At 31.0% G+C, this 27603-nt stretch overlaps 1 protein-coding gene across 1 annotated transcript; it reads left to right on the top strand.

Moving 5' to 3' along the window:
* The first annotated feature begins 263 nt into the window (after nucleotides 1-263).
* LOC139518652 (uncharacterized) lies at nucleotides 264-27603 on the top strand. Its single transcript, XM_071310127.1, has 23 exons — nucleotides 264-308; nucleotides 721-756; nucleotides 1706-1782; nucleotides 2359-2405; nucleotides 2629-3511; nucleotides 4543-4601; nucleotides 4876-4947; nucleotides 5678-5809; nucleotides 6116-6238; nucleotides 9127-9198; nucleotides 11138-11268; nucleotides 11572-11664; nucleotides 11917-12003; nucleotides 15363-15467; nucleotides 17592-17778; nucleotides 19625-19774; nucleotides 20620-20705; nucleotides 21906-21976; nucleotides 22299-22477; nucleotides 23968-24097; nucleotides 25610-25683; nucleotides 27027-27143; nucleotides 27522-27603. The coding sequence occupies exons 1-22, from the start codon at nucleotides 264-266 to the stop codon at nucleotides 27029-27031; spliced, it is 2844 nt and encodes a 947-aa protein (XP_071166228.1). The 3' UTR covers nucleotides 27032-27143; nucleotides 27522-27603.

The following is a 27603-nucleotide window of genomic DNA, read 5'->3' on the forward strand; positions in this document are numbered from 1 at the left end:
ATTGAAATAAATCCTTTTTTTACAAATTACAAAATTCCCCAGACATGGAATGTACAAATCTAAATTAAATAAGAAAATCAAAAGAATACAAATAATCAGCTACTTACATCCTAATCATTCCTTCATTGTTTTATTCATTGTTTTCAAATCCACAAGCTTCCTATATTTGATCTGTTTGAAGTCAATAGTCATTCCAAAAACACTTATATACATACATTTCAAAAGCCTTGTATATATATCAATAACAAAATATGAATGATATAATGGCCAGTGAGACAACTCTCCGCCAGAGACCAAATGACATAGAGGTAAACAACTATAGGTGACCGTACGACTTTCAACAATGATCAAACACATACTACAAAGCCAGTTATAAAAGAACAGAAATGAAACATATAATACAATACATATGTTAGAACTAATGGCTTGATATTTGTACACAACAATGAACGAAAAAACATATCTACCTTATTCAGCTGTATATTTTATTTTGTTTACCTAATGACATCATTTATTGTTTGGTAGTGTAAAATTTACTTAGTCTCAAATGCTGCTTCATTATTTTCATAACCAAATGTTAACAGCTAGGTCAAACACAAAAAGAGACTTCAAATACTTTCGGTGTTATCTCCCTTGAACTTCAGTGTAATCTATGTTAGTTATCTAATATTTATTTACCATTTTTTAAATTCTTCTTATAATACAATTATTATTTCATAGGAAATAAAGAATATGCAAAATCAAATGACAGAAAAGGTATGATAATTCAAACTATTGAAATTGATGACAGCTCGAGGTCATCATCATATTATCAGTATCAAATAGCTGCTATGGAATGATAAACCATTCATGTGACAAAAGCTTCATTTCAGTGAGAAAAACAAATCTGAAATATATCTTTTTTTAAATCAATGAAATATTTCAAATAATATAACAATGTACTAGACGGTCCGAAAGTCTTTTTGTTTACAGATTGGACTATAAAAAGATGTGGTATGATTGCCAATGAGACAACTGACCACAAGAGACCACAATTACACAGACATTAACAACTATAGGTCACCGCACGGCCTTCAACAATAAGCAAAGCCCATACCACATAGTCAGCTATAAAGGGCCCCGATATGACAATGAAAAACAATTCAAACGAGAAAACTAACGGCCTTATGTGTATAAAAAAAATGAATGAAAAACAAATATGTTACACATAAACAAACGACAACCACTGAATTACAGGCTCCTGACATGGGACAGGCACATATATAAATAATGTGGCGGTGTTAAACATATTAGTGGGATCCCAAACCTCCCCTAACCTGGGACAGTGGTATAACAATACAACATAAGAACGAGCTATAAAAATCAGTTGAAAAAGGCTTAACTCATCAGATGGACAAACATACAAGTGGACGAGGCCGGATACTTGTACACCCCGACAACAAAAAGACACTAGGAACAGATCTCAGAGTACTCGCAGTTATCTGAAAGCTAGTTCAAAGCCACTAACAACTAATAAAAAAATCCTTTAACATTAGTTTACGAGTGTTTCATCCTCTAATACAAGGACGTTAAAATACCTGTGAACATGTGTATAAGTTTCGACTTTTCCTTGTTCAACGTGACGTCCTGTAGCAAACTAATGATTACATATTTTTTTTATTATTGATAAATGTAATCGTTGCTTGTTTTTTGTTCTTTCTTTAAGGTGATTGCTGTGAAGCAGAAGATCCGTGAATTAGATAAGACCCAAAAAGAAATATTAAACCGAATGGCATCTTATGGGTAAATTTCATCTTTCACCGTAATTATATAATTTAAAAAATCCTACTGCCAATAAGACAACTACCAACCGGAGTCCCAATGACGTGTAGCCTTATTTAAAACAAACCAGTAAAAAATAGACACTAAAAGACAACAGCGAACGACGAGAACCGAACTTGTGTTTCATCACGCAGGTACAAAAGGCACATACAGACAATGGCGAGCTAAAATATGTTTATGGACGTTCATTCATTCATCTTTCATTGTACAAGGAAGTAACACCAAAAGAAAAAAGCTGGAAAAATATTCAAAGTTACCAGTAAATGATATAGGTTCGAAATTCTTTTGATATTCCCTCTTGTACAAAATGTCTTAAAATTGTGTTCAGTATTTCTGAATAAAACCTTATATGTAATGCTTTAAATACTTTTTCGCTTTTCAGAGAATGCTTAACTATAATGGAAAGCTTAAATACATATCTTCCATTTTAAGACTATCTTACAATATCTCCTCTTTTAATGAATAAATAACTATCCTTTTTTTCAACTAAAAAATATTGTTGATTTGTACTGAATTCCATTCATGTTAATGTTTCAGAAGGAGTGGTACTTCAATAATGGCTGTTGCCTCTAAAGACATTTCACGTACGTTAATTTGAAAACATTTTGTGTGGAAAAATATATATGCAATTTCCGAAAATCTCATGTATTTCCTGTATGATTTTTTTTTAAGTTGATTCTTTCTTAAATGATTGTTTTTGAAATTTAGGAATGAAAAAAAAATCTATCCTTGGATTCCAGATTATACGTTGATAGAAATTTATTATTTCGTTTGTTTATTTGTCATGGCATTAATGTCTGATTTCAGAGTTAGAAGAACACGTGAACCGAGTGGACACTAAATCTGTTGAATACGCATACAATCTAAACACTGTAACAGAGCATATTTCAGATTTGTTGTTGAAAACAAGTAGATTAAATGTACTTGTTGATGAACTACAGAAAAAGGCAAACTTTGGCGAGAAAAACAGTGAAAATAGATTTAGCAAATTGTCAACTAGTGATACAAATAATGAATGTGCATTAAATGTAATGGAAAACAACGATTCAGTAGGGTTAGATAAAATATCATTTAAGGAAAATGGTGAAGCATCAGATGAGGAAAATATTAGATATAAATCTGACAACGAATGTTGTAGCGCTGGCGCTAATAATCATAACCTATCGCGCTATGTGAATGTACCGTCAAAAGGATCGCTGACGCATAATGCAGTTCAATATTATGAATCAAATAATAATTCTTACCAACCTCTTGGTGAAAACTGCGAAACAAAATACTTTAAAAAACTAGGAACCTGTAGTGATGAAGATATTGGTCACAATTTTTCTACTACTAAAAGTACTAGTAGCGACGAAAGTATTTTAGATGAAAACAAAATTGAAGAAGACAACCCATTAAATACATTAAAATATGAAAAGGGTAACGAGAGTTCGTCTGAGATTGAAAATTGTAACACATCATATATGAAAACCAAGATTCGTAGAAACGAGTCTGGCTATAAAAGTAGAACTATAGAAATACAAAACGACAATCGTGTTACCTTTCATACCATTCACAAAAGTTCTGGAGAGAAGACAGAGGGAAACATTTGCTGGACGGACATTCAAAAGGAAGATTCGAATATTTCAAATATTAAACCAACTGAACACATCACAGAAGATACAAGAACAATAATGAAGTCAGTGACATCGTAAGTATCTACAAAGAACTATTTATCTAATATTTATATATGTGTTTTCTTTTTCTCAAGATATGTTCGATTTTCTGTAATTGAAAGAATAATTTCCAGACAGATACTCATGGTTATATCGGATTCTAATATCGTATGTAGCTTGTATGATTTATCGAAAAATGTTACCCAATTTGTTTTCCCTCCACAATTGTTCACTGAAATATGACTCATCAAGTTAGGACTTTTTTTCAAATTTTAATATAGACAATCATTGAAGCTAAAACAAAATATGCGAATCTTCGTTTGGTTTGTTTTATCTAAAATATATATGAAAATGATTATATTTGAGATAGAAATTATATATGAAAAGTAAATTCTATATAAGACATGTAAGGTTTTGTTTGAAAATTCAAAGTACGTTTTTCTTGGATAAATCACATCAGGTACGATACCAAAAATTTAAAAACCAAAATGGAAACAGTTAAGAGTCAACAATAAAACAGAGCCATAAAAGAACAACCGACCCAGTCTACGTCCGGTCAACTTTAACTGTTTGATTAAGCTACGACACGACACAATTACATCATGTCATAAACGGTACATCAACTGAAAAAAATTATCGTTTGCTTATCTGTAAGAAACAATATATTGAGTTAAGAATACATTATATAAAACTGCAAATTGGTAAAAAAGTAAAAACTGTAAGCAGAAAATGTCATGTGAACACTCAGAAAAACACGAGTAACATATGTTTCCTTGCAACGAATTTGACATACATAGATATAGGAAGATTAGGTGTGAGTGCAAATGAGACAACTCTTCATCCAAATAACAATTTATAAAAGTAAACCATTATAGGTCAATGCACGGCCTTCAATACAGTCTTCTTGTGTATATCATATTTATTCTATATAGCTCTTACATATATGACCAATAATCGTTTTATCCTTCAAATGTACTGATATAATTGATTTATCGATTTTCAATAGAACAAATGTCTTAGAAATTAAGGTTGTCCAGAAATATAACAAATATCAATGTATATTAAGATACAGTACTTCTAGACGATTATCAAGAAGGAGGCACGAGGAAGACTTTTATGATGAAAGTATGTACGATAAACCATAAAACAATCAGATGTCAATAAGTCAATAAGTTAATAAATATATTTTGATTAAGAAAAAAGTGATAAAGACATATGCTATATTGTTTTCTTCTTATTTACATTTGCGATAAAAATTGAATACGAGAAACTGGCACGATAATTGCTGATTTTTTTCTATGAAATTTGAATTAAAACGGGAAAATTGTAATTAAGATTGGTTAAAACTTTATGTTTTAACTTTTTTTATCAAATAAAAGTGCTAATGATATATTTGAAGGACTTTTCGATGCTGGTCAACCCAAAACTGTTAGAGAATGGTATCAGTATACCAAACAAATGACAGAATATGGTAAGTACTTGGACAGCAAATATACTAACTCGTTACAGTTTGAAAGTCATTAAACATTTTGGTAAAAAGACGAGATGTTACATGATAAAAGAACAGATTGCGGTGCATGACCCTATGGGTTACTTTTTTGTACTCTTTTATTTAAATTTCTTGAATTTGTCAATTCATTTCCTTCCATTATTCTTGTGAATTCTGGCTCCTAACTTGATATATAATGACTAACTGTTCAACGGGCTATACATTTTCTCTTGGAGGCATACCTTTTATGATGTAAATGATAAAAAAAGTTAATGGTTTTTATCTTAAGGAACGTTGTATGTTATAGTTGTCATTTTTCTCTGTTTAGTTGTTTTCGAAAAATCCTTATATTCAATAAAAATTAAAGCAGACAACAAGGGAATATATCAGGAAAGACCTTAACCTAAATTGTTGGAATAAATAGCTGACAGTAGTTTCGCAATTTTCACACCTCATAAAACAAAAGAGATAATGCAAATCAAGGTAAAACAGAAAATCTGAGGGAGTCCTACTTACTCAAAAGAAGTGAGAATTGGTACTAAGCCAGGGTATTGTCATATCTTCAGCTAAGCATTTATCATAGTCATGCGAATCCTTACTCAGTTAAAATGTCCCAACCAAGGAAAGAAAGAAAGTATTGCTTATGAAGGTTTATAAAAGAAATTTAAGATTTACAACTTTTTTAACTGTGATTTTTTCATTAATACTTTAGCTTCAGCTAGAATTAGATCAGGAGCAGTTAAACTAGGAAGATCGCATAATGTTATTTTGGTTTTAGATGCATCTGAACGTATGACAGGGTATTTCCAGAAATTAAAATCAGCAGCCCTACAGTACGTGTATGGTAAGTGAAAAATATACAATGCTTCACACATGATAAAATCGGTAGCTGAATCACAGCATATTAAAAGCTACAATGATCATTTTAAATTTATAAGTTGAGGGATAATGATTCTTTTTTATGCTATCAAATTTGTACTATTTTAACAGATTGTTATAAACAAACTAGCACAACGCTTTTTAACCGACTGTCACTTTTTGTCCTTAGTGTGTAACGGCATGAAATAGAAATTATTTCTAAAATAGAGAACAGGACTAATTAGAGATTTAACATATCAATTTCTCAATAAAAAAAAAAATTTCTCTACAGGAATTAAACAAATATCGGAAAGTAGCAATATGGACAATGGTATTGGGTTAGCAGTATTTGGCCGAGAAACACGACTTATACAAGAAGCAACAAGTGATTATGAATTAGTTATAGAATTGATAGGTACTATGTTAAAATTGTTTTTTTCACAATTTGACAGTGTCAAGTTTACGGAAGACCATTTAGGACCTTCTAAAAAATATAATCTGAATTCGAAATCCCGAATTTTAATCGTTATTACGAATTGTATAATTTGTAATAAAAGATCAAATTTGCAATTGCGAATTGGTTAATATCGTTATAACAGATTTGTTATTCGTAATTTCAATCTTTAAGAATTTGTGTTAACGAATTGTATCATTGTTTATAACGGATTATATTCGTCATAACGAATTAGTTGAATTCGTTATCACAGTTTGTTATTTCACAGATTTTTAGCTCACCTGACAGAGAGAATTAAATGAACTCTTTTCTCTTTACATTTTGCACCTCGCTTTTTACAAAAATCTTCTTCACTGAAACATTTTGGATAAAGTGAAACAAACTTGGCCTCAATTAATTCAGTTTTAACTCATTTTATTTGCAAAATTAGCAAAAGGAATTAGACACAAGCTGCAACAATATTAGTGCTGTCTTATCCATATACAAATATATATTTAGAAGTTCTTTTCGTGTAAACTGGATAGGTTAACTCACAATCTGATATGTAAGTTAATTAACCAGCGATCTATTTTACAAAACCAACAATCCCTAAAAATAAATGTCTTTAATCATCATATTAATTGACCGATATATTTTATTAATTTTTTTTATGAAAAGTCTTTTTAGTCAATTTGTTACACAATCTAAATGTATTTTCAATTATAAGTAATCAGTTACAACATATTCGCTATTGAGCAAGTATACGAATAAAAAGCTAAAAAAAATAGTATAACCACGTAAAATACCAAAAGTTTGATTTAAAAAGAGAAAGTCCATGACAACTGTTAAATCAGACATTATCAACAAATAGAATGAGTGGATAACATCTATAAAGGCAACAGTAGTATACCGCTGTTCAAAACTCATAAATCCATGGACAAAAACAAAATCGGGGTAACAAACTAAAACTGAGGGAAACGCATTTAATATAAGAGGAGAACAACGACACAACATTAAAATGTAACACACACAGACACGACTAAGCATTAGACAAAATCCTATGAGAATAACAAATATAACATCAAAAACAAATACATGAATTTGGGATGTCTTATAGTAATGTGAATTCACACTCAAAAATAAGAGAAAACAAACGACACAACGGAAACACAACGTTAAAATGTAACACACACAGAAACGAACTATAATATAACAATGGCCATATTCCTGACTAGCATTGGTACAGGACATTTTTAAAGGAAAAAATGGTGGGTTGAACCTGGTTTTGTGGCTTGACAAACCTCGCACTTAATAGCAATGTTAAATATAACATTAAAATGACAACATAATATTACAGGACTACAATACAAATAAATAGGAGAAAGTATATCTATCATATTCCTGTCTTAGTACAGTTTTTTTCTGAAGAAAATGAAAGGTTGAACATGGTTTTATAGCTGTCTTAACATAACAAAAGTATAACCAAAACAGCCAAAATATGTGATACTAACATGGATCCTGCAGTCAAACCTGTGAAATTATACATTATAGCAATACAACTAAACTGACTTATTATTTCAAACTGATAAACAAATAAATCAAACATTTCACAAAGATGTCGAAATAAAAAAATATGGGTGATTGTTAATGTTGTATTAAAATATAGTTAACACTTTCTTGATAAAGTAAAAATTAGGTGAAATATTGATACATAGGTAAAAAAAAATTGAATCAACACTGTAAAAAAAACAACTTTTGTCTGAATCGCTCATCAAAACCTACCTGCACCAGGAACGTATAACAGTCAAAAACAGGAAAGCGTGATGCATACAAACGAGTCACACCAAAAGTTTACGACCATACGACACATAATAGCACGAAGACAAATACAGGTAAACTGTGAAGTAAACAAAAAGATACACATCTTCAGCACTTTTCATTAATGACTCAAGACTGATGTAGAGACTGAATATGTATCTATAACTAAGTACTTTTGGCGTTTTCAAGTCTGAGCAGCAGCTGCAAGCTCTTTATATACGAATGAGTTGAGAAATGTATACTCAATATGCAGGTGAAGTTGTAATCCACGCAACGTCGCCCAGTATTACGTCAAATGACCTTTAAAGACGAAATATGTCCTTCTGTTTACTACTTTGTAATGATTTGTTTGTTTCAAGACATGAACTTATATTACGGATTACAAATGTGTCGAGGTTTGTGATTGGATAACAACACAGAGATGTCAGTATATATCCAGGAAACTGCCTGGGTATATACGATGTTTTTATCCCCAATTGGAACCTCAAAAACGTCATCATAACACCGGTTACTATGTGACGTAGTCAAAAGCTATCAGAATGTCCGAGGCTCACAGAGGGAAAATAATGACGTGCTTCAGTCAATAATACATTTTTGATACAAAATCACGCATTTTACACTTTTAATACTTAAATTTAATGTTAAAAGTGTTATTATAAATTATTACATACACGATAAAATTATGTTCACAGCAAATTAGAAAATCCTTCACGTATGCCGAACATATCAGGTTGGGTTTTTCAATATATATGTGTTGTCAACAAATACCTGCACTGGAAAATAACATTAAGTCATGGGTAATCCGTAATATATGTGTAATTCAGGTCTCAGAACGCGTACATACTGTGACATTCCCGGCTTAGTGCTTATATCCGCTTCGCCTTCGGCTCAGGGGATATAAACTCTAAGCCGGGAATGTCACAGTATATACCCTGTCTGAGACCTGAATAACATATAATATTATTACATATTATAAACACATAGAGTATTTTTCAAACGTTTCGTTTTTTTAAATATAGAGATTTTTTTTATTAATCATAACCTAATTAAAGGACAGTTAAGACCGGAAGGAGATGCACCCATTTTAGCTGGACTTTTAATGGGATATGCTGGTGTTACTACATGTAAGTAAAATTTGAACGTTATCTGACAAGGTAGAATTTAATTAACTAATAGGCAAAAATACAATCTAAAATGCATGATATCTCACCCTGAGGTAAAGTTGAACTTAGATTAATTTGGCAATTATTTCTATGTAATTTTGGTCATATAGCTCACCAACTGTTTCGGTTCTTATACAGCCTTGGCTTTGAAATATTTGGCATTGAGCGTTCTTAATGAAGGTTAATCCAGAAAAGTTTCATAGATGTATCAAATTAGTAATGTGTTATTTTAATTTCTCAAACAAACTAGAAAATTTCAGCTTCTAAAAGTAATGTTTTTCAGGGATGGTGTATTTTCATTTTGTGATATCCTCATTAACGCAATAATAAATGCACGCAATAATTTCTGAATTTACTAGTATTTGTACTACTTCAATTACTTTTTTTTTCTATCAACATGTTTATCGTAATAGTTTTACAAAACACCAAATTGTTATAGTTTTATCTTTTCCAAACAACATAATCTTTCAAATAATTTAAATATTATATCTCGGAAACATATGTTTGTTACGCGGTTGTGTTGTTCGTTTGCAGTGTTATTTTTTTACAGCATCTTTTTTTATTTTATTTGTTGATTGCGTTCTTGAAAGGTGTTGTTTTTATATGATGGAAAATATCCTTCAAATCATAAGTTGTATTCACTCAAGATAGGTGGTTTCCAAAAGAAGATGGAGAAGTAATCACCCTAGTCAATATGCATAGCGTAAAATAATTCCAGATTTTTCAAATGTTTGAATAATTTAGAGAATAAAAAGAATTTACAAAAAACATGTGAACTAAGCGCAAAGAATGCAAGGTTTGGTGAATAAGGGCAGCAGTAGAATAGCGTTGTTGATATCACATATATCGATTGCGAGACATCAAATCCGGGTTAAAACTAAAACCAAGGAAAATACATCAACTATAAAAGGAAAACAACCAAACAACAGGAATACTGATGTGAACAAAAAAAAAACCGCGAACAAACACATACACGAATTATTTTACAACCACTGTCACATTTCAGACTTGGTACAGGTCATTTAAAGAAAAACTGGTGGGTTGAACCAAACTTTCCACTTTATAACAATTTATCGCTGAAATTACCTCAATACATGACAGAAATACAGCACAAACACACACACACACAGAGAAACAGTTAATTCATAATAATGACCATATCAATGATAATTCATGTCTACACATCAGTGCGGAATACTGGTCTGCTTAAACCCTCGGGAAGAAACCGTCATCAACAGTAGACTTGAACCAGTGGTGTTAAATAAAATAACTATAGATACTAGAATTCATATTCTATACGAAAAACGCGCATTTCAAAAGGTCGAATATTTACGAAGATGAAGAATATAGAAGACCTACACTTCCGGAATGATTTGTCAAATACAGCTTTAAAAAAGAAGATGTGGTATGATTGCCAAAGAGACAACTCTTCACATTAGACCAAACTGACACAGAAATTAACAACTAGAGGTTACAGTACGGCCTTCAACAATGAGCAAAGCCTATACCGCATAGTCATCTATAAAAGGCCCCGAAATGACAATGTAAAACAATTCAAACGTGAAAACAAACGGCCTTATTTATATAAAAAAATGAATTAGGTCATTTACTCAATGGGTAGACAATTTTTGTATTTTGAAAAATTTCAGGTTTTGTAAACAGATTATAATTATCATCATTGATAGTTATGTCGACATAGAAGAGAAAACAATTTGTCTGGATATAACTCTTTGATATTAAACAACTTCATTCCTTTGATATTAATTGATTTAAACGTATATTGTATATCCTTAACTATATTGGAAATAATAGGGAAGGGAATTTTGTTTTTGTTTTTTTATCATAGAAGTGAATCAACCTAGATTACATTTAATTTGACAAATATTACTATTATTCACAGGCTATTTAGGAAGCTTCAAAGATATAACGTTACAGGCACACATGATAGTTTTCACTAATGGATCTTCAGAACAATGTAAACTTTCAACTGAAAATGGTGAAAATTTTATTTTTGCTTTGCGTAAATCTCGAGTAAGTATGGTTGGATGATTATTTTTGCTATTAGTTATTTTTATTTTTCAAAATAATTTCACTATCATTTATGTTTATTTCGATACAAAAGCTACATCGTACTGAGAACATTTGTAACACTGTTAATGCAATTACATGTTCTTAATATTAAGAAACCGCATCTACAGCTCTTGGCCATTATGAAGTAACTAGATTTATTATTGTTGGCTATCGTTTTGGTGAATAGGAAAACAGTTTTGAAAATATCCTTTTTTTTTTTTTTTTTGTCAAACATAAATTTATTGAAATAATGTTTACTTTAAGGTACCATCAGACATTAATGGTGTTATTGATGAAATAGTTTCTACCACAACTAAGATTTTTTACGTACCTATTGGCGGAAATCAATGCAACAATGTATGTATTCTTGTTTTTTTTATTAGAAATTGTTAGTTGATCATTAGTACTTTGTCATAATAAAAAAAAATACTTAAAATCATTCAGTATCAATCAATGATAGCTAATGTTATTGTGTTTACTTGCGCATTGCCTTATTGTGAGTGCAAGCATAAACTTGAACTTTTATCGGGAATATTATTATTACTATGAAACAATTTATCAAAGTCATAATTACCATTGGTTGATGATATTAACTAAGTGCTATTTTAGATATTGGAACAAGCTGTAGGAAAAACAAATGGAAAAATTATACCAGCCAATGAAATGTACCGCTTGATCGAAATGACTAGAGTTATGGTATGAGTAAGGTTATGTCGAAGTCCTTTTTTTTTTTTACTGTTTGTCACTTTTAGCTAACCTGGCCCGAAGGGCAAAGTGAGCTTTTCCCATCACTTTGCGTCCGTCGTCCGTCAGCTGTCGTCTATCGTCCGTCGTCCGTTGTCCGTCGTCGTTAACTTTTACAAAAAAACTTCTTCTCTGAAACTACTGGGCCAAATTAAACCAAACTTGGCCACAAACATCATTGGGGTATCTTATTTTAAAAATGTGTCCGGTGACTCGGCCAACCAACAAAGATGGCCGCCATAGCTAAAAATAGAGCAAAGGGGTAAAATGCAGTTTTTGGCTTATAACTCAAAAACCAAAGCATTAAGAACAAATCTGACAGGGGTTTAATTGTTTATTAGGTCAAGATCTATCAGCCCTGTAATTTTCAGATGAATCAGATAACCTGTTGTTGGGTTGCTGTCCCTGAATTGGTAATTGTAAGGATATTTTACTGTTTTTGGTTATTATCTTGAATATTACTATAGATAGAGAAAAACTGTAAACAGCAATTATGTTCATCAAAGTAAGATTTACAAATAAGTCAACATGACCGAAATGGTCAGTTGACCCCTTTAGGAGTTATTCCCCTTATACTCAATTTTTAACCATTTTTCGTAAATCTTAGTTATCTTTTACAAAAATCTTCTCCTCTGAAACTACTGGGCCAAATTAATCCAAACTTTGCCACAATCATCTTAGGGTATCTATTTAAAAAATGTATCCAGTCACCTGGCCAACCAACCAAGATGGTCGTTATGGCTAAAAATAGAACAATGGGGTAAAATGCAGTTTTTGGCTTATAACTCAAAAACCAAAGCATTTAGAGCAAATCTGACGGGGGTATATTGTTTATCAGGTCAAGATCTATCTGCCCTGAAATTTTCAGATGAATCAGACAACCCGTTGTTGGGTTGCTGCCCCTGAATTGGTAATTTTCAAGAAATTTTGCTGTTTTTGGTTATTATCTTGAATATTATTATAGATCGAGATAAACTGTAAACAGCAATAATGTTCAGCAAAGTAAGATTTACAAATAAGTCAACATGACCGAAATGGTCAATTGACCCCTTAATGAGTGATTGTCCTTTATAGTCAATATTCAACAATTTTCATAAAATTTGTAAATTTTTACTAACATTTTCCACTGAAACTACTGGGCCACGTTCATTATAGATAGAGATAATTGTAAGCAGCACGAATGATCAGTAAAGTAAGATGTACAAACACATCACCATCACCAAAACACAATTTTGTCATGAATCCATCTGCTTCCTTTGTTTAATATTCACATAGACCAAGGTGAGCGACACAGGCTCTTTAGAGATTTAGCTACTTCATCTTTCATCTTATATTTATATTTATGGTTACTGATTATCGTATAGCTATATTAATATAGGGTTATTGCATGAATATTGGGGAATACTGTCCCGAGTAGAATTTTATATTGCACGAGCTTGGGAGTGCAATATATATTCTACGAGGAACAACATTCCCAAATATTCATGCAATAACCCTTTTATTGTATAGCAATATAATATGTGAAAGTAAAAATTTGTTTTAACTAAGATTTTGTCGTTGATTACGTCATGAATTTTGAAAATTTATTGCACTAGTGCAATATTGGAATTTATTGCATGCTAACTTTTGGTTACTTTCTGTAAGAAATATTATAGTGCTATGCAATAATAATAATTATTCTACAAAGTTCATTGTACCATAGATGGATATTAACAATTATGGCCTCTTCAGTGATGTTTACAGGCAAATTATTTGAAAGTCTATGAAACCAATTATATTAATGCCATTTCACAATCAGTTTATTGATTTTTAAATACTTAAGATGAGGTTAGTACATTTATACAGAACCGTTTTTTCCGATAACTAAAACAGACATACATGTATTTGCCATTTGAAAACGTTAAAAGGTTACCACAATTATTCAGATCACACTTCTTAATTGGCCTATTTATGTGAACGAAAATTTTCACAAAAGTTAAAAAGATATGGTACATTTTAAAAGTATTAGAAATAATCTTGTTTAATCTAATTTTATAACATACTCGATTACATTAGAAGAAAAACCGGATGATCGTGGTTTCAATCTCGAAAATTCGTTAGGAATATACAAATAAGGATAAAAAGAACTTAACATCAGGGAACTGTATTTGCTGTAAACGGAGAAAGATCATGTGTCTTGATAGGATATGCGTTTTCTGATGTGCATGTTTTTTCATATGTGAATAAAAGCTCAATTAAAAAGAAACAATCGTTTAAAGGAAAACTAATGAAATAACCGAACTTTAACTTCAAGAAAATCAAAAACGTAAATTACTGTATCAAATGGCAAATTTCAGCGGTAAAACACATCAAACAAATGGAAAACAACTGTCATATTTCTGACTCAGTACAGATATCTTCGTATGTAGCGAATTGTGAATTAAACCTCGTTTTATAACAAGATAAACCTATCACTTTTATGACAGTCACAAATATTTTTTTTATAATAATATATATGATCAAAACAAATAGACATGATTGGAAAACATTGAAAAAATTGGGATAAAACAGTTGACATTGTGTTATAATCCAAATCACTATAAAACATTGCTTTGTTATTTGTTTTGTAATTTAAAACCCCTTAATAAGTCTTACTTCAATATTATCAACCGTTAGGACTGGTTAATGGTACGATAATTCACTTGTATCCGTCAAAGTTGTGTTCATGTTGCCGATTTACACTTAGTGAAAAGAGTTATTACTCAGACAAACAAAATACCTGTATTGATAGCAGTACTCATCCAGAAATCGTTATACAAATAGGTTATCATCTATAACAGAAACAATTGAAACATCCGTTATAAATCTTCACTTCATTTCTTATTTTGGAATCTGGCTGATGCAAAATTGCAGTAAATAATTGTTATATCTTTGTATTAATTGCAAAAGAAAATATTGGGTAGGGAATATTAAGAAATAACTTTAAAATTCTTAGTAATTTACCAATTTTCTCATAAACTCAATCATCTGTGCAAATAGAATATCACTTTTGTGCTTAAAATTTAAGACATAAATAGGAGCTTATTGCAACATACGCTATCGTTACTTTGACATACCTTAATCCTGACAAAAGGTGTAGCCCTTTCATTATTTTTTGGAATAAAAATCACATGTATATTTTCATAAAACAAATCTCGACATTATATAAAAAGTGTCAACAATAAATATACTATGCTATCTTAAAACACAAATAGCTGCACGTAGAAATGTTCTCCATTTGAGTAAAAGACTACCGTTCTTAATTTTGCAATTTGAATACATTTTCATTACAGTTACTGGCGATACAGATAGCTTCAGATATACGATATTCAAAACATCAAAGCAGAGAAGACATAAGGAGGGTAATTTCAAATCACTCTGACTTGGATGATAAGCACGTAAGATATTGGAATAAATTATATTTGTCACCGAAGTGTCGCCTTTGTAACAGTTAAAGATTACGACAAATTTATTTCACCAATTGGCTCGTTATATCCTAGGGATCTTACGAATTATTTTGACCGAAGCATTCCGGATACTCCATCTGAGAGTTATTTCCCCTTTTGCATTTAAAATAAGAAAATTGTAATAATAAATAGTTAACCAAAAGTGATAAAGACCGAGGGTCTTTTGAGTTGAGGTCATTGGTCCGAGAGAAAAACAAAATTGTTTTAGGTCAAAGGTCAAGGTCATACTCTCAATTAAGATTTAGGCTTATTTTCACTTCTTTTGAAAAAACCGTATAAGATATCATTAACATATTTTTACTTAATTGTTAGTTGGGACATATAGTGGGACATGTAGTAAGTAACACTTGCATTTCTGGTATAAAGTGTACGCTATATTAGCATTTTGCCGACAATTATGTTGGTATAGGCACTTCTGCTCTTTTTAGATTTCATGCGATTCCCTTATCATTTGTTTGTTTCCTTGTCTTCTTAAGGGCATACGATACAGTTACAGAGGAGGTAATGACGTAAAATGTTATTTTCGCGACGTCAAACTGTGACATATCGGGGAAAAATGCTTTTTTCGACTGATTTTTATCATTCAAACTGATTTATTTTGAAAACGAGTGCATGGACCCCTATTTTTTAAAACGAAATTTTGTGTCATTTTGCAGGGAGATTATGTGGTCTAAATTTTATAAGACTGTAAATAGTGATTTTTTTTAGTTTTGATAAATCTACAGCAAAAAATGACGTTTTTTTCTCAATTCAATTTGATAAATATGAGTTATTTCTGAATACAAAATGCATAATTTTTTAGGATACTTATAAAATACAGAAATTACAAATTATTTAACAAAAACCAATTTGTGTTTATCTTTTAAACAAAAAAGTTATGTCTTTTTTTCGAAAGGGAAAATACGGCCACAAATCCGAATTTTGAGCAAATAAACAAAATTTCGACCTCATTTAACTCAAAAAGTAGCACATGAAGGCTATGTGGGCAAAGTAAGTCTGATCTTTTTGACTACCCAATGACGTCATTTGCTTAACAAACCATATGACGCAAATCCAGAAATTTAGCTGGGTTTTTTTCGTAACAATATTAATAATATATAAAATGTTTAATGTAAACAAGATTTTTACCAAGCTTAAATTTGTTCCATTTTTTTTTTGGCAAATAAAATGGTTTTTTTTCAACTTCCAAATAAATATAGTAATTGTTTGTCATGTAATAACCACTCTGACGATGTATAACGAAAAAGGTCAAACCAGATTTTTATTTGAATATAAGTTTCGGTGATTGCAATCTATATTAAATCGATATATGCGGTTGATTCTGGTAGCATGAAGTTGAGGTCAAGTAAAATGAGTCTGTTTTTGTCTTTTTCTTTTCTTTGGCCCATAGTGTAGACTTTCCATTAAAAAAAACTAAAATTTGGTACAACGATGCAAAATACCTTCCTAGATTTTTCAAACGGGATGTTGCTGATTGGACATTCCGTTATACTAGATTATAGAAGTTCTCCACCTAAGACGTTATGACATCCTATGAAAAAAGTAAAATCAAAAAAATACTGAACTCCGAGGAAATATCAAAACAGAAAAACCCTAATCAAATGGCAAAATCAAAAGCTCAATAAAAAAATCGCATGATAACACCTGTCATATTCCTGACTTAGTACAGGCATTTTTTCATGATTGAAACTGGTTTTATAGCTAGCTAAACCTCTCACTTGTATGACGGTTGCATAAATTGCATTAAATTGATAACGATGCGCAAACAAAACAAACAGACTTGATAGGTAACACAATGTAAAAAATACAGCAGTCAACATTTTGTAATAATCTTAATTTAAAAATAAACAAACAAATATGTAACAAAAAAGCACAAAATGGTATAAAGACCAAGCATCCAACATTAAAGACATTTTAAACCTTTTTGCTCGTTCTAGTAGAAACCATTATAAAGTCCCAAACCAGAGAATAAGAAGCTCATAACTTTTTTGAAGTTGAATATAAATGTCAATGTAGAATCTGTCAAGAAAGTACAGAAAGGTCAATTAATTTCAGGAAGACTGTCTAGATATGGTACCAGACTTCATCAATCCTTTGAGGTTTGACAATAGGAAAGGTCTATACCTGGAGTTAGATTGTCATACACTCACATTGGGAGATAGAGTAAGACGAGGTCCAGATTGGGCTTACTCAGATCAAGATTTAGGTCTTCCAGGAACAGCAGTTGGATTTGAGCGAAGAGGTAGAAATATTTAGCGCACATAGATAAAATGACGATAAGTTACCAATCTAAGAAAGAAAATTGGTATGACTGCAAATAAGCAACTCTTCAAAAAGACCAAATGACAGAAATTAGCAACTATAGGTCACCGTTCGGCATCGAACAATGAACAATGCCCATATTGCATAGTCAGCTATAAAAGGTCCCGAAATGACAAATTTAAAACAATTGAAACGAAAAAACAAACGGCCTAATATATGTACAAACCAATGAACAGATATGAAACACATCAACATACGTCAAACCTCATTTGCACACCGTCTTCCGTTGTTTTTGTTAACAAAATTTAATGTAGCGAAGACATTTTTTATCTAAAATAAATTCTATCTATCAGAATAGCTAATAAACATTGTGGTAGAGTATATTTGAAATTTCATCATGTTTCACACTAGACCGAAAAAAATATTACTGTTGGAGCTGTAAATGGACAAAAAAAATTAATTACCGATTAACCTGTGCAGATCTGTGAGCAAATTTGGCAGCACTGATTCAATATGTGTTCTATTGTTTTATTGTTGGCAGTTGACAATTTGACTCAAAATCCTTTTGTGGTGTTTTGTGATAATAAATTATGTCTTTCTAGTGAATCTGACAGCTGAAATGCTCCAATTTAATCAATTTATTTTAACGGTCATTCCCCGTAAATTGTCAATCTTTTCCAAAAAAGGGGCGAAAGTCACCAGAGGAACACTTTAACTCATAGATCGAATACAAACTGACTACGCAATGGCCAAAACAAAGAAAGAAAAACAGACAAACAGACATACAACAGTACAAAAGACACAAAATGGAAAACTAAAGACTAAGCAACATGAACCCCAATATAATGCTGGGGTCAACTTAACAAGAATAATGATCCTTAAGATTTTAAAATTGTAACGATGGTTTTGCATAGCTTTCTATTATAAACTTTTTCAAATTTCCAATGTCAGTCTGACTAATTTTAACTTAACGGGCTAACATAACGTTTATTATTTCATTTCCAGTCAAACGAAAAACAGGACACTCACACACTAGCAAGAGAAAATTTTAAATTCTAAACGAACTTTGAATGAAACGAATATAATATAGATATTATTCTTGACAGAAAGTTTGAACATACTCTTTAAATTATTCTATGACTATTTCCCAAACCCTGTTTGTTTTTAAAATTACTCTGTAAATACACATAAAACACTGAACATTATGGCAAGGAAGGTAAGGTTTACTTACAATAGAATCATGTTATTTTACTACATTTAATTTCAGTCCGATATGCTGCCACCTTTGGATTGCTTGCGCACTTTGTTTTTTACCTTTTAATTCCTTTGTTTTAACGAGGTTGACTTATTGGGCTGCTCAAATCTCTGCTCTCAATTTTCTATTGAAGGATACTAAAAATAAAACGAGTGATGAAATAAGACCGAAAAAATCTGAAAAAAAAACAGAAAAGGCTAACAGCAGTTATCAACGCACTGCATAAACAGTAAAAAAAAAACCGAAGAAACACTAGCCAAAATCTAATCTGGGAATGCTCGCAAGTGCTCCTGATGGGTGTGAAGATCTTGCTCTATATTCGATAACCCTCATATTATATCTGTATGATACGTTTTAATATTGTACGGTTTGACTAGTTTTGTGATTTAATCCCTTGTCCTGTTTAGCTTTTGATATACTTATCCTTGTTAAGTTATCCAAATAGCACATAAGAACAGACATGTTGCACTGTTATGATTAGATTAAAAACTATCTTACAATTCAAATTTCAATTCTATTTTTTAACTAACTCTTACACATCGGATTTACATTTCAAATCAACCTCTTTCAGATATAGGGTGGGTTATGGTAGAGTGGGATCATGGAGTTATCTATCCATATCCACACGATGAACAAATGGATAGACTTCAATTAAGAAAGGTCAATGAATCTAGAATACTGGTAAATGAGCTGATAGCAGTTGGTTGTAGAGTTGTCAGAGGTATATGACAGAATGTTGTTTTATTTTAAATAACATATCTTAGTACTTAAAGAATGTTTTCTCAACATGAAACTTCGAATTTAAAAAAAAAATCAAAAGATTTGTTTTCAATGACAGATTTCATGTAATAGATATAAATTTTCTGCATGATTTGCAAAAATTTTCGCCAGTTAAAAATGAATTTTGGTTAAACTGATGTCTCATTTTTATATAGACTAGACTGTTGGTTTTCCCATTTGAATGATTTTACACTAGTAATTTTGGGGCCCTTTATAGCTTGTTGTTCGGTGTGAGCCAAGGCTCCGTGTTGAAGGCCGTACATTGACCTATAATTGTTTACTTTTATAAATTGTTATTTGGATGGAGAGTTGTCACATGGGCACTCACACCACATCTTCCTATATCTATGAAAATTGTACAAATAACAGGTAAATAAATACATGTTTTATATTATTCTTACATTGTAAAACGTCTTCTGTTATCCGTTTTCCTGTTTAGTAAGCGGTAATATGAATATTTCTTTCTAGGTAACAGTTCATTGTATGGTCCTCGTCGAGGGCAGCGTTTCACCAATGTCAATTTGTGTGTTAAATCAGAGGCAATGATTTAGATTTTAATAACTAACGCTGAAGTACCTGGTGTAAATTTGTTAAATAAAAACAATATTATTATGTACATTTTTTTGGGGAAAAATGTATTAGTTCTTGCTAAGAAACAGGAGAAAAGCATAACGGGCCTCGCTTTTCGTCCCGTTTCTAAAGCTCGTACAAATAAATTTAACATATTCCAACAATGTACATATATTTTTTATATATTCAGTAACTAATAGCCAAACTAATTGATAGGTCAGGATTGGAAATATGGTGAGCATGACGGAGGGAAAGGTACGGAAGGAACAGTTTTAGGTGTTAGAGAGGAAGGAAAAGTAGTGGTGAGAATATTAATTACCTAAACCACTTTTTCATGCCAATTTTTCTAATTAAAAAACAAACTATAATAATGGAAAAAAAACTATAGTGCCCTCCATAATGCAATTATACATTTCACGGTGAGAGGAGAAAATATAAACAAAGATAATTTCATAAGAAACTGGGTAACATATTTTACCCCATAACACCCATTTTCCTTTTCATTTAACTTAAATTTCAATAGTTCAAAAAGTTCATTTTCCAAAATTTAGACAGATTCTAGATTTCTTCTCCTTCAATTTGGCCTTTTATTTTTTTATATGTCAGTGTCACTGATTAATCTTTTGTAGACGAAACGCGCATCTGGGATACTTGATTATATGTCTTGTTTCTATAGTTTATCTTAAAGTTACATCTTTTGAAACTTCAAACACAAACAAGAACCATAATACGATTCAAATATATTAAGCGAATACTTGTGAAATGTTTTACACTATGTAGAGTCGACTCATTAGCTTCCGCTAAGGAAAATAAACTGGAGATAATGTACCTAATCAATTCCTGACCACAATTTGCTTACGTTCGATTGCAATAACAGTTCACTAACGAATCGTCGTTTAGCAAAGTTAAATATGCAAAAAAATGTATTGCAATTTAAATAATGTATAATTACATCAACAAGAACCAGAGCATCGTTAACACAAAAAACTAAATACAAACATTCAGAGCAAGACATACAAGTGCTTTCTATTATTTCCGACTGTTATATGATATATCTCACTTTTACCTTTCTACCAAATTAGACGGAGGGAAACAGCTTTCATGCTCGAAACAGTTACTATATGAAACGCAGAGACACTTGACCTCGTCCTCATTTCTTATTTGCGACTTAATTCAACTTTTTCTTTTGAATAGTTGCACATAATGACAGTCTTGTACTATTTTTATATGTTTTGAAGGTTTTAATGCAATTAAACACAAAACACTATTTTATTAACGCCTCACCTTTTACAAAGCAATACATAACACATTGGTTAAAACAAATAACAAATATGTAAAAGCCATTCATATAGAATTATTAGAGACAATTATTTACACATTAAAAACTAATTTCTCAACGAAAATAGAATGTTGATATTAAACTAGTTGATCTTGTATGCTATAAAACATCTTTTTGTATGATTATAAAGAGTTTTGTTAATCAGAAAACAAATATTTTTAAGGTAAGATGGGACAGAAAAAATATAGGCATCTATAAAATTGGATATAAGGGACGTTTTGAAGTGAAGTTAATGTAAGTATAAAGCGTTACAAAAAGTAACAATTAATCATATATAGACATATTGTACATGCAATAACAAACAAAAAATCACTTTGACAAAGTAAAATTAGGGAGAGAGAGAGAGAGACCCTAAATGATAAAGGGTAAGTTGCTTCAAGAACGTCAAATTGTAACAATAACATTTATTATTAAATTGTTTCTCTAGTTACATAGAATACCAGAAGATCCCATACATCGTTTCTTTTTTCTGGGAAAACTTCGAAATGGCATCTTCATGGTTGATATTTAGTTTCATCTAATCTTTTTTTTAAACAATGATTTCATATTATTACAGTGATAATTTTTCGAACGATGGCCATACAATTGGGTGCGAGGACACGGATAGGTATGGTAATGGTGAAGAAGGATATAACAAAACAACAACTAGAAAACACCAAAATGCTCCATATACAATGAATACTAATGAATTCGGTCCAGAAGATTATGTTATTCCAATATATTCGGAAACATCTAGTGAGCAAATTACTATTACACGTTCTGAAAACTCGGTTCATGCTTAGATTTTAGCGTGCTAAAGTACAAAAAACTTCTAAATATAAATTAAATGAAAACAAAATACGTAAAGCACAACAAAAACCGTTTTTCATATATTCATGTCGGTGTTTTTTATAAACTAAATCAAATGAAAGCAAATACTTTTGAACTCCTCAGAGTCAAGAAGACAAAGTTATTCAGTATTGTAATGTCTATCAAGTCAAAAAATTCTACCTGAGTAAATTCAGAACAACTAAGCGATTGCAGTCATAATTAGTCTATAGGAATAAAAACAGATAATACATTAAATAGAAAAGTCGTTCTTAAAAGTCCCAAGTCAGGAATCTCTGAGCTCTGTTAGTCTCGTATGTTTTGTTTTGTTTTGTTTTGTTTTGTTTTTTAATTGTTTTAATTTTAATTCTGGTTCATTTGTTTGTTTCTAAGTTTAACGGGACGTACTTTTTTTCGGTGAACTAGTATATTTTATTAATTAGGAGATAACAGGCTTACAAATGTATACATCAGACGCGCGTTTCTTCTACAAACCACCCCCAGTAACTCTCGAGAAAAAAAACCAGTTAAAAATCCAAATAAAGTTCGAAGTTAATAAGAGATTTTACGACTTTTGAAATTCAGAAAATCTTTACAAAATACAGCTTATGAAGTTTATTCCTTGAATAAATCATTCAAAGATGGTAGTAAATTTGGTATCATGTTTTTAGACTATATTCACTCTTTTTCGATCCTTCGAATATCAGTTCATAAAGTTGTATCGATATACGAGACAGTCCTTTTCGAATATTCAGAATGATAAAGCTTTAAGGTAAATTGATGATTCAGACTAACTTAATTGTTTTACCTTCCAAAATGTATTAAGTTTACCTTGTTCATCTTGCACTTAAAAAAATGAAAGTTAATTGTCTTGTAAAAAAAACATAATTTGTTACACTATTTGAGAAAATAACACAAAAAAGTCAAAATATAATAACACACAAATTTCTCTTATAATATTATGAGGAACTACATGCTCTCAATGTATATTTCCTATCGAATGGAATTAAATATTTGTTTATTTTAGATAAAAATTTATCTTTACTCTTCTAGAAAGAAAATGTTATTCTAAGTAAACGTTTACACTATTTTATTTTGTTATCAAAGTAATTTGTGATTCTAGCTGCAGAAAAGACAAACTGGCACTTGATGAAGGTGTTTTCTTCATTTTTATTAAACCATCTCACAAGCCATATGAAAAAAAAGATTTATTACAAAAAATGACTGGATAAAGAAATTGACTGACATGGACTTCCTGGTTACGGATGTCCCCAAAAACTGAATGTATAGAAATAGGTCTGGTATCAAGACATGCATGGTCCCTAGAGATCCGCCAATACACATCCTTGTTATACAATGTTCTTAACATATATTCAATAAAATGCACATTTAGAATAATATGTCCTTTATTTTAACAGTAAGTGCTATTTGGGAGCACAAGAAAGGTTCACAATGGGAGAAATATCCACCTGGAGTAAATATAAAGATTGAAAAGGCATATCAAAGGAAGAAAACAGGGAAAATCATCATAGAAATGGACCACACAACGTAAATTATTTACTCATTTTTATAAACATATTGCCTAGTAAAAAAGAGAAAAAAAAACTGATATGTGCATGGAAGCAAGCTCTTAAAACATTGGATCGTAAATGACCGGTGCAAACATTTCTGATACTGGCAAATTTCGAAGCAGAAAAGCAATTTAAATTTTTTACAATAGCAGATATGTTGATTGTCTTAAATAAAGCGCTTTAAAGGCGAAAAAATGAGCAAATAATTGGTGTCTTTGCATAAAAGAATGTCAAACTAAAATCCATTTTTGAAAAGGACGAGATAACTTGAACACTTTTTTTACCAATAATATAACATATTTGATTTATCTTAGTGTGAGAGCTATAATTTTTTTGTTTGTTCAAAATTCATTCATTTAGTAGTCTTCAGCCACGTGATAGTGCTTTATCATGAACAATCTTTCCAAATATTAGAATAATTTTGCACATCAGCTAGTACATCAATCATGGTGAACATATATGTTGATCATGATTTCGAAAAAAGGTCGATATAAACCACGTTTTGACAATTCATTTTAGAAAAATTGGTATTTTTCCTCTTCCATATATAACTTTTATGGTGAACATGACCATGTAAAATCTCATCAAAAATACCAGGCTGATACCTTAATACGGTAAATTCGCGTTTTGCTAAATCAGTGGTTTTAAAAAATACATTTGGAAGGCAAGATCAACTACGAAGTTGGAGAGCATTAACAATTGAAAATTCCAAAAGTTTGTGCCAACTTCATCAGGAACACTCAAAACAAGTTGAGGAGTTAAAACATTTCAATTCAAAACACAGTACTGTAAACTTGTCAGATGGATAATTTACATTGCAGATGTCAGATTCATTTGCAAGCAATTATAAATAAAACAACTCAACTTAATGTAAAGTGGTTAATGTAATTTAATTGCAACATGTGTTTGTCCTTTTTAAAGTCCTTTCCTTACCAATGATTTCAACAACAATTGTAAAATTTATTTGAATTTGATATATGCAAGAGATAAATCACATCAAACATTATCGAATAGAAAGGTTATGATCTCATTTAACAAATTGCTTCACCATAAGAAAATGCCTTAATCAAGTCAAGAATATGTTATCCATTCCTTTTATTTGTTTGAGCTTTCGGTTTTGCCATTTGATTAACTTTTCGTTGAGAATTTTTGTTATATCCTTTTTGTTTTGGTAATGTATACCTCGATCCTTGGCTTTGACTTATGTTGATGATTCAACATGTCACACAATGATTATTGAAATACCGGTACAAAGTGTGTGTGGTCCTTTAATTCAAATACCGTTCCAAAGCATAATGTTTGTATTATTTTCAATTGCACATTTTGATCCAAGTAATATACCTACTTTTGTTGAAGTTTGGAAATAAATCTGAATGAAAAACGTTTTCGTAAGATGCATCTTTGTTTATATTGTGCCAAGTTAATGTGACCGTAAAACAGGGTAAGCAGGATCAAGATATATGGTTATGCGATTGTATCTTATTTTCAGATATATAATCCATTTTTCGAGAATGGTAGAGGTGAACGCTCAGAATAAGACGAAAATAGAAGTTAGAAGGAGAGGTGAGTTTGTAGTCTTGCGAACAAAACTTAAATTTGGTATCTCTGACGAATTTATTTGAATATTTTATCAATCAAGTAATGGCTACTGTACATACTGTCTTATCTGAAAGACATGAAAGTGTGGTGAAAGTTTTTCCATCGGAATGGTTTAGGCAAATCCCACTTCTTTTATCAAGAATCATGATACAAGTCTTAAGTAGTTAGATACGTGTTCAAAGCATCACGATACGAATAAACTGACAATAGCCATCGCGATGGGAGCCAATGAATGACGATGGCAGTCAAAATCATCTTGATGAAAGTCAAAAGCATATAGAAGGAATCAGTAATCATCACAAAAGCTAATGTCCCTTTAAGGTCTTGTTAAATCTCAACATATAACTCAGATGTCAGAAACAATTCTATAGTAAACCTTAATGTCACAATCAACTCACTCATTTATCAAAAATAAAATGGAAAAAAAAATTCGAATGTGTCAGTGCAGTACAATGTGTTGGTATATACGGTCTTTTTTTCATTTTTAAGAATTTTAAAACAGTGATGTTCTCGAAAGAAAAAACAATTATCACGTTAATTCTACTTAATCATATTTCATTTTCCGATTAAGTTTTAATTTCGGCGTTAAATTTGTTAGAACATGTTTTGACATGTTGTATCCATTTAGTAGTTGATATTCATAATTGTTGTCTCATCCCGTTGTTGTTAGGCAACGCATTTCTAAATTTGCAGAGGGCTTTTTCTGTTGATTTATGGAAATAGCTATAGAAAAAAAGTAGAATCACAAAAATACTGAACTCCGAGGAATATTCAAAACGTAACGTCCCTAATCAAATGGCAAAATCAAATTATAAAACACATCAAACGAATGGACAACAACTGTCATATTCCTGACTTGGTACAGGCATTTTCAAATGTAGAAAATGGTGGATCGAACCTGGTTTTATAGCGCTAAACCTCTCACTTATATAAGTGAATATGGGTTATTTTTCGAAAACATGTAGCATCAATAAGTAACTAAATTTTAACGCATTGGTGCTCTCATGTATTCAATCCCTGCATAACTCGGTATCTCGCATGCAGGTAGATGACATTGCAGCAATAGGCAAGAAGAAAATTGGAATAAGTGCATTCAGTTGTATACTCAAGTTTTGTATTATTTCATTTGATGCTCTCACGAAATAATAACCCTCTGTTGTATCTCAATAAAATATTACACGTATGAAATTGTTTACAATATGTCACAAGTATCACCTAAATCCGGGTCATTGTCTTCTTTCCTCTTAGACAATGCTGCAGGTTTTTTCTTCTATTGTATTCATTAATTAAAGTCCTTTTACTTTCAGATTGATGCCTCTTTACGACAATGAAAATTATCTCCATCTTTATTTCATAGTACCATTGAAGAACAGCTTTGGAATAAGATAGTTTAAAAATTGCGTTTGGCATGCCACAAAACCAAGGTTCAACCTACCATTTTGTCCTTTAAAAATGTCCTGTACCAAGTCAGGAATATGGCCATTGTTATATGATAGTTCGTGTATGTGTGTGTTACATTTTAACGTTGTGTTTCCGTTGTGTCGTTTTTTTTCTCTTATTTTTGAGTGTGAATTCACATTACTATAAGACGTGTCACGGTACTTATCTATCCCAAGTTCATGTATTTGTTTTTGATGTTATATTTGTTATTCTCATAGGAATTTGTGTAATGCTTACTAGTCCGTTTCTGTGTGTGTTACATTTAAATGTTGTGTCGTTGTTCTCCTCTTATATTTAATGCGTTTCCCTCAGTTTTAGTTTGTTACCCCGTTTTTGTTTTTTGTCCATGGAGTTTTGAACAGCGGTATACTACTGTTGCCTTAATTGTATGGAATGGACTTCGCATTCTATTCATGAGTTTTCTATTTGTGTTTCTAATTTTAT

This window comes from Mytilus edulis, chromosome 4 (assembly GCF_963676685.1).
Source record: "Mytilus edulis chromosome 4, xbMytEdul2.2, whole genome shotgun sequence".
Taxonomy (NCBI): domain Eukaryota; kingdom Metazoa; phylum Mollusca; class Bivalvia; order Mytilida; family Mytilidae; genus Mytilus; species Mytilus edulis.

What these genes read in the sequence shown, in the direction of transcription:
- LOC139518652 (XM_071310127.1), top strand. Translation starts at nt 264, where the DNA reads ATGGCCAGTGAGACAACTCTCCGCCAGAGACCAAATGACATAGAG. An exon ending in AGCCCTACAGTACGTGTATG is followed by an intron (nt 5,810 to 6,115) that starts GTAAGTGAAAAA and finishes ATTTCTCTACAG; the next exon opens with GAATTAAACAAATATCGGAA. An exon ending in TGGTTGTAGAGTTGTCAGAG is followed by an intron (nt 19,775 to 20,619) that starts GTATATGACAGA and finishes ACTAATTGATAG; the next exon opens with GTCAGGATTGGAAATATGGT.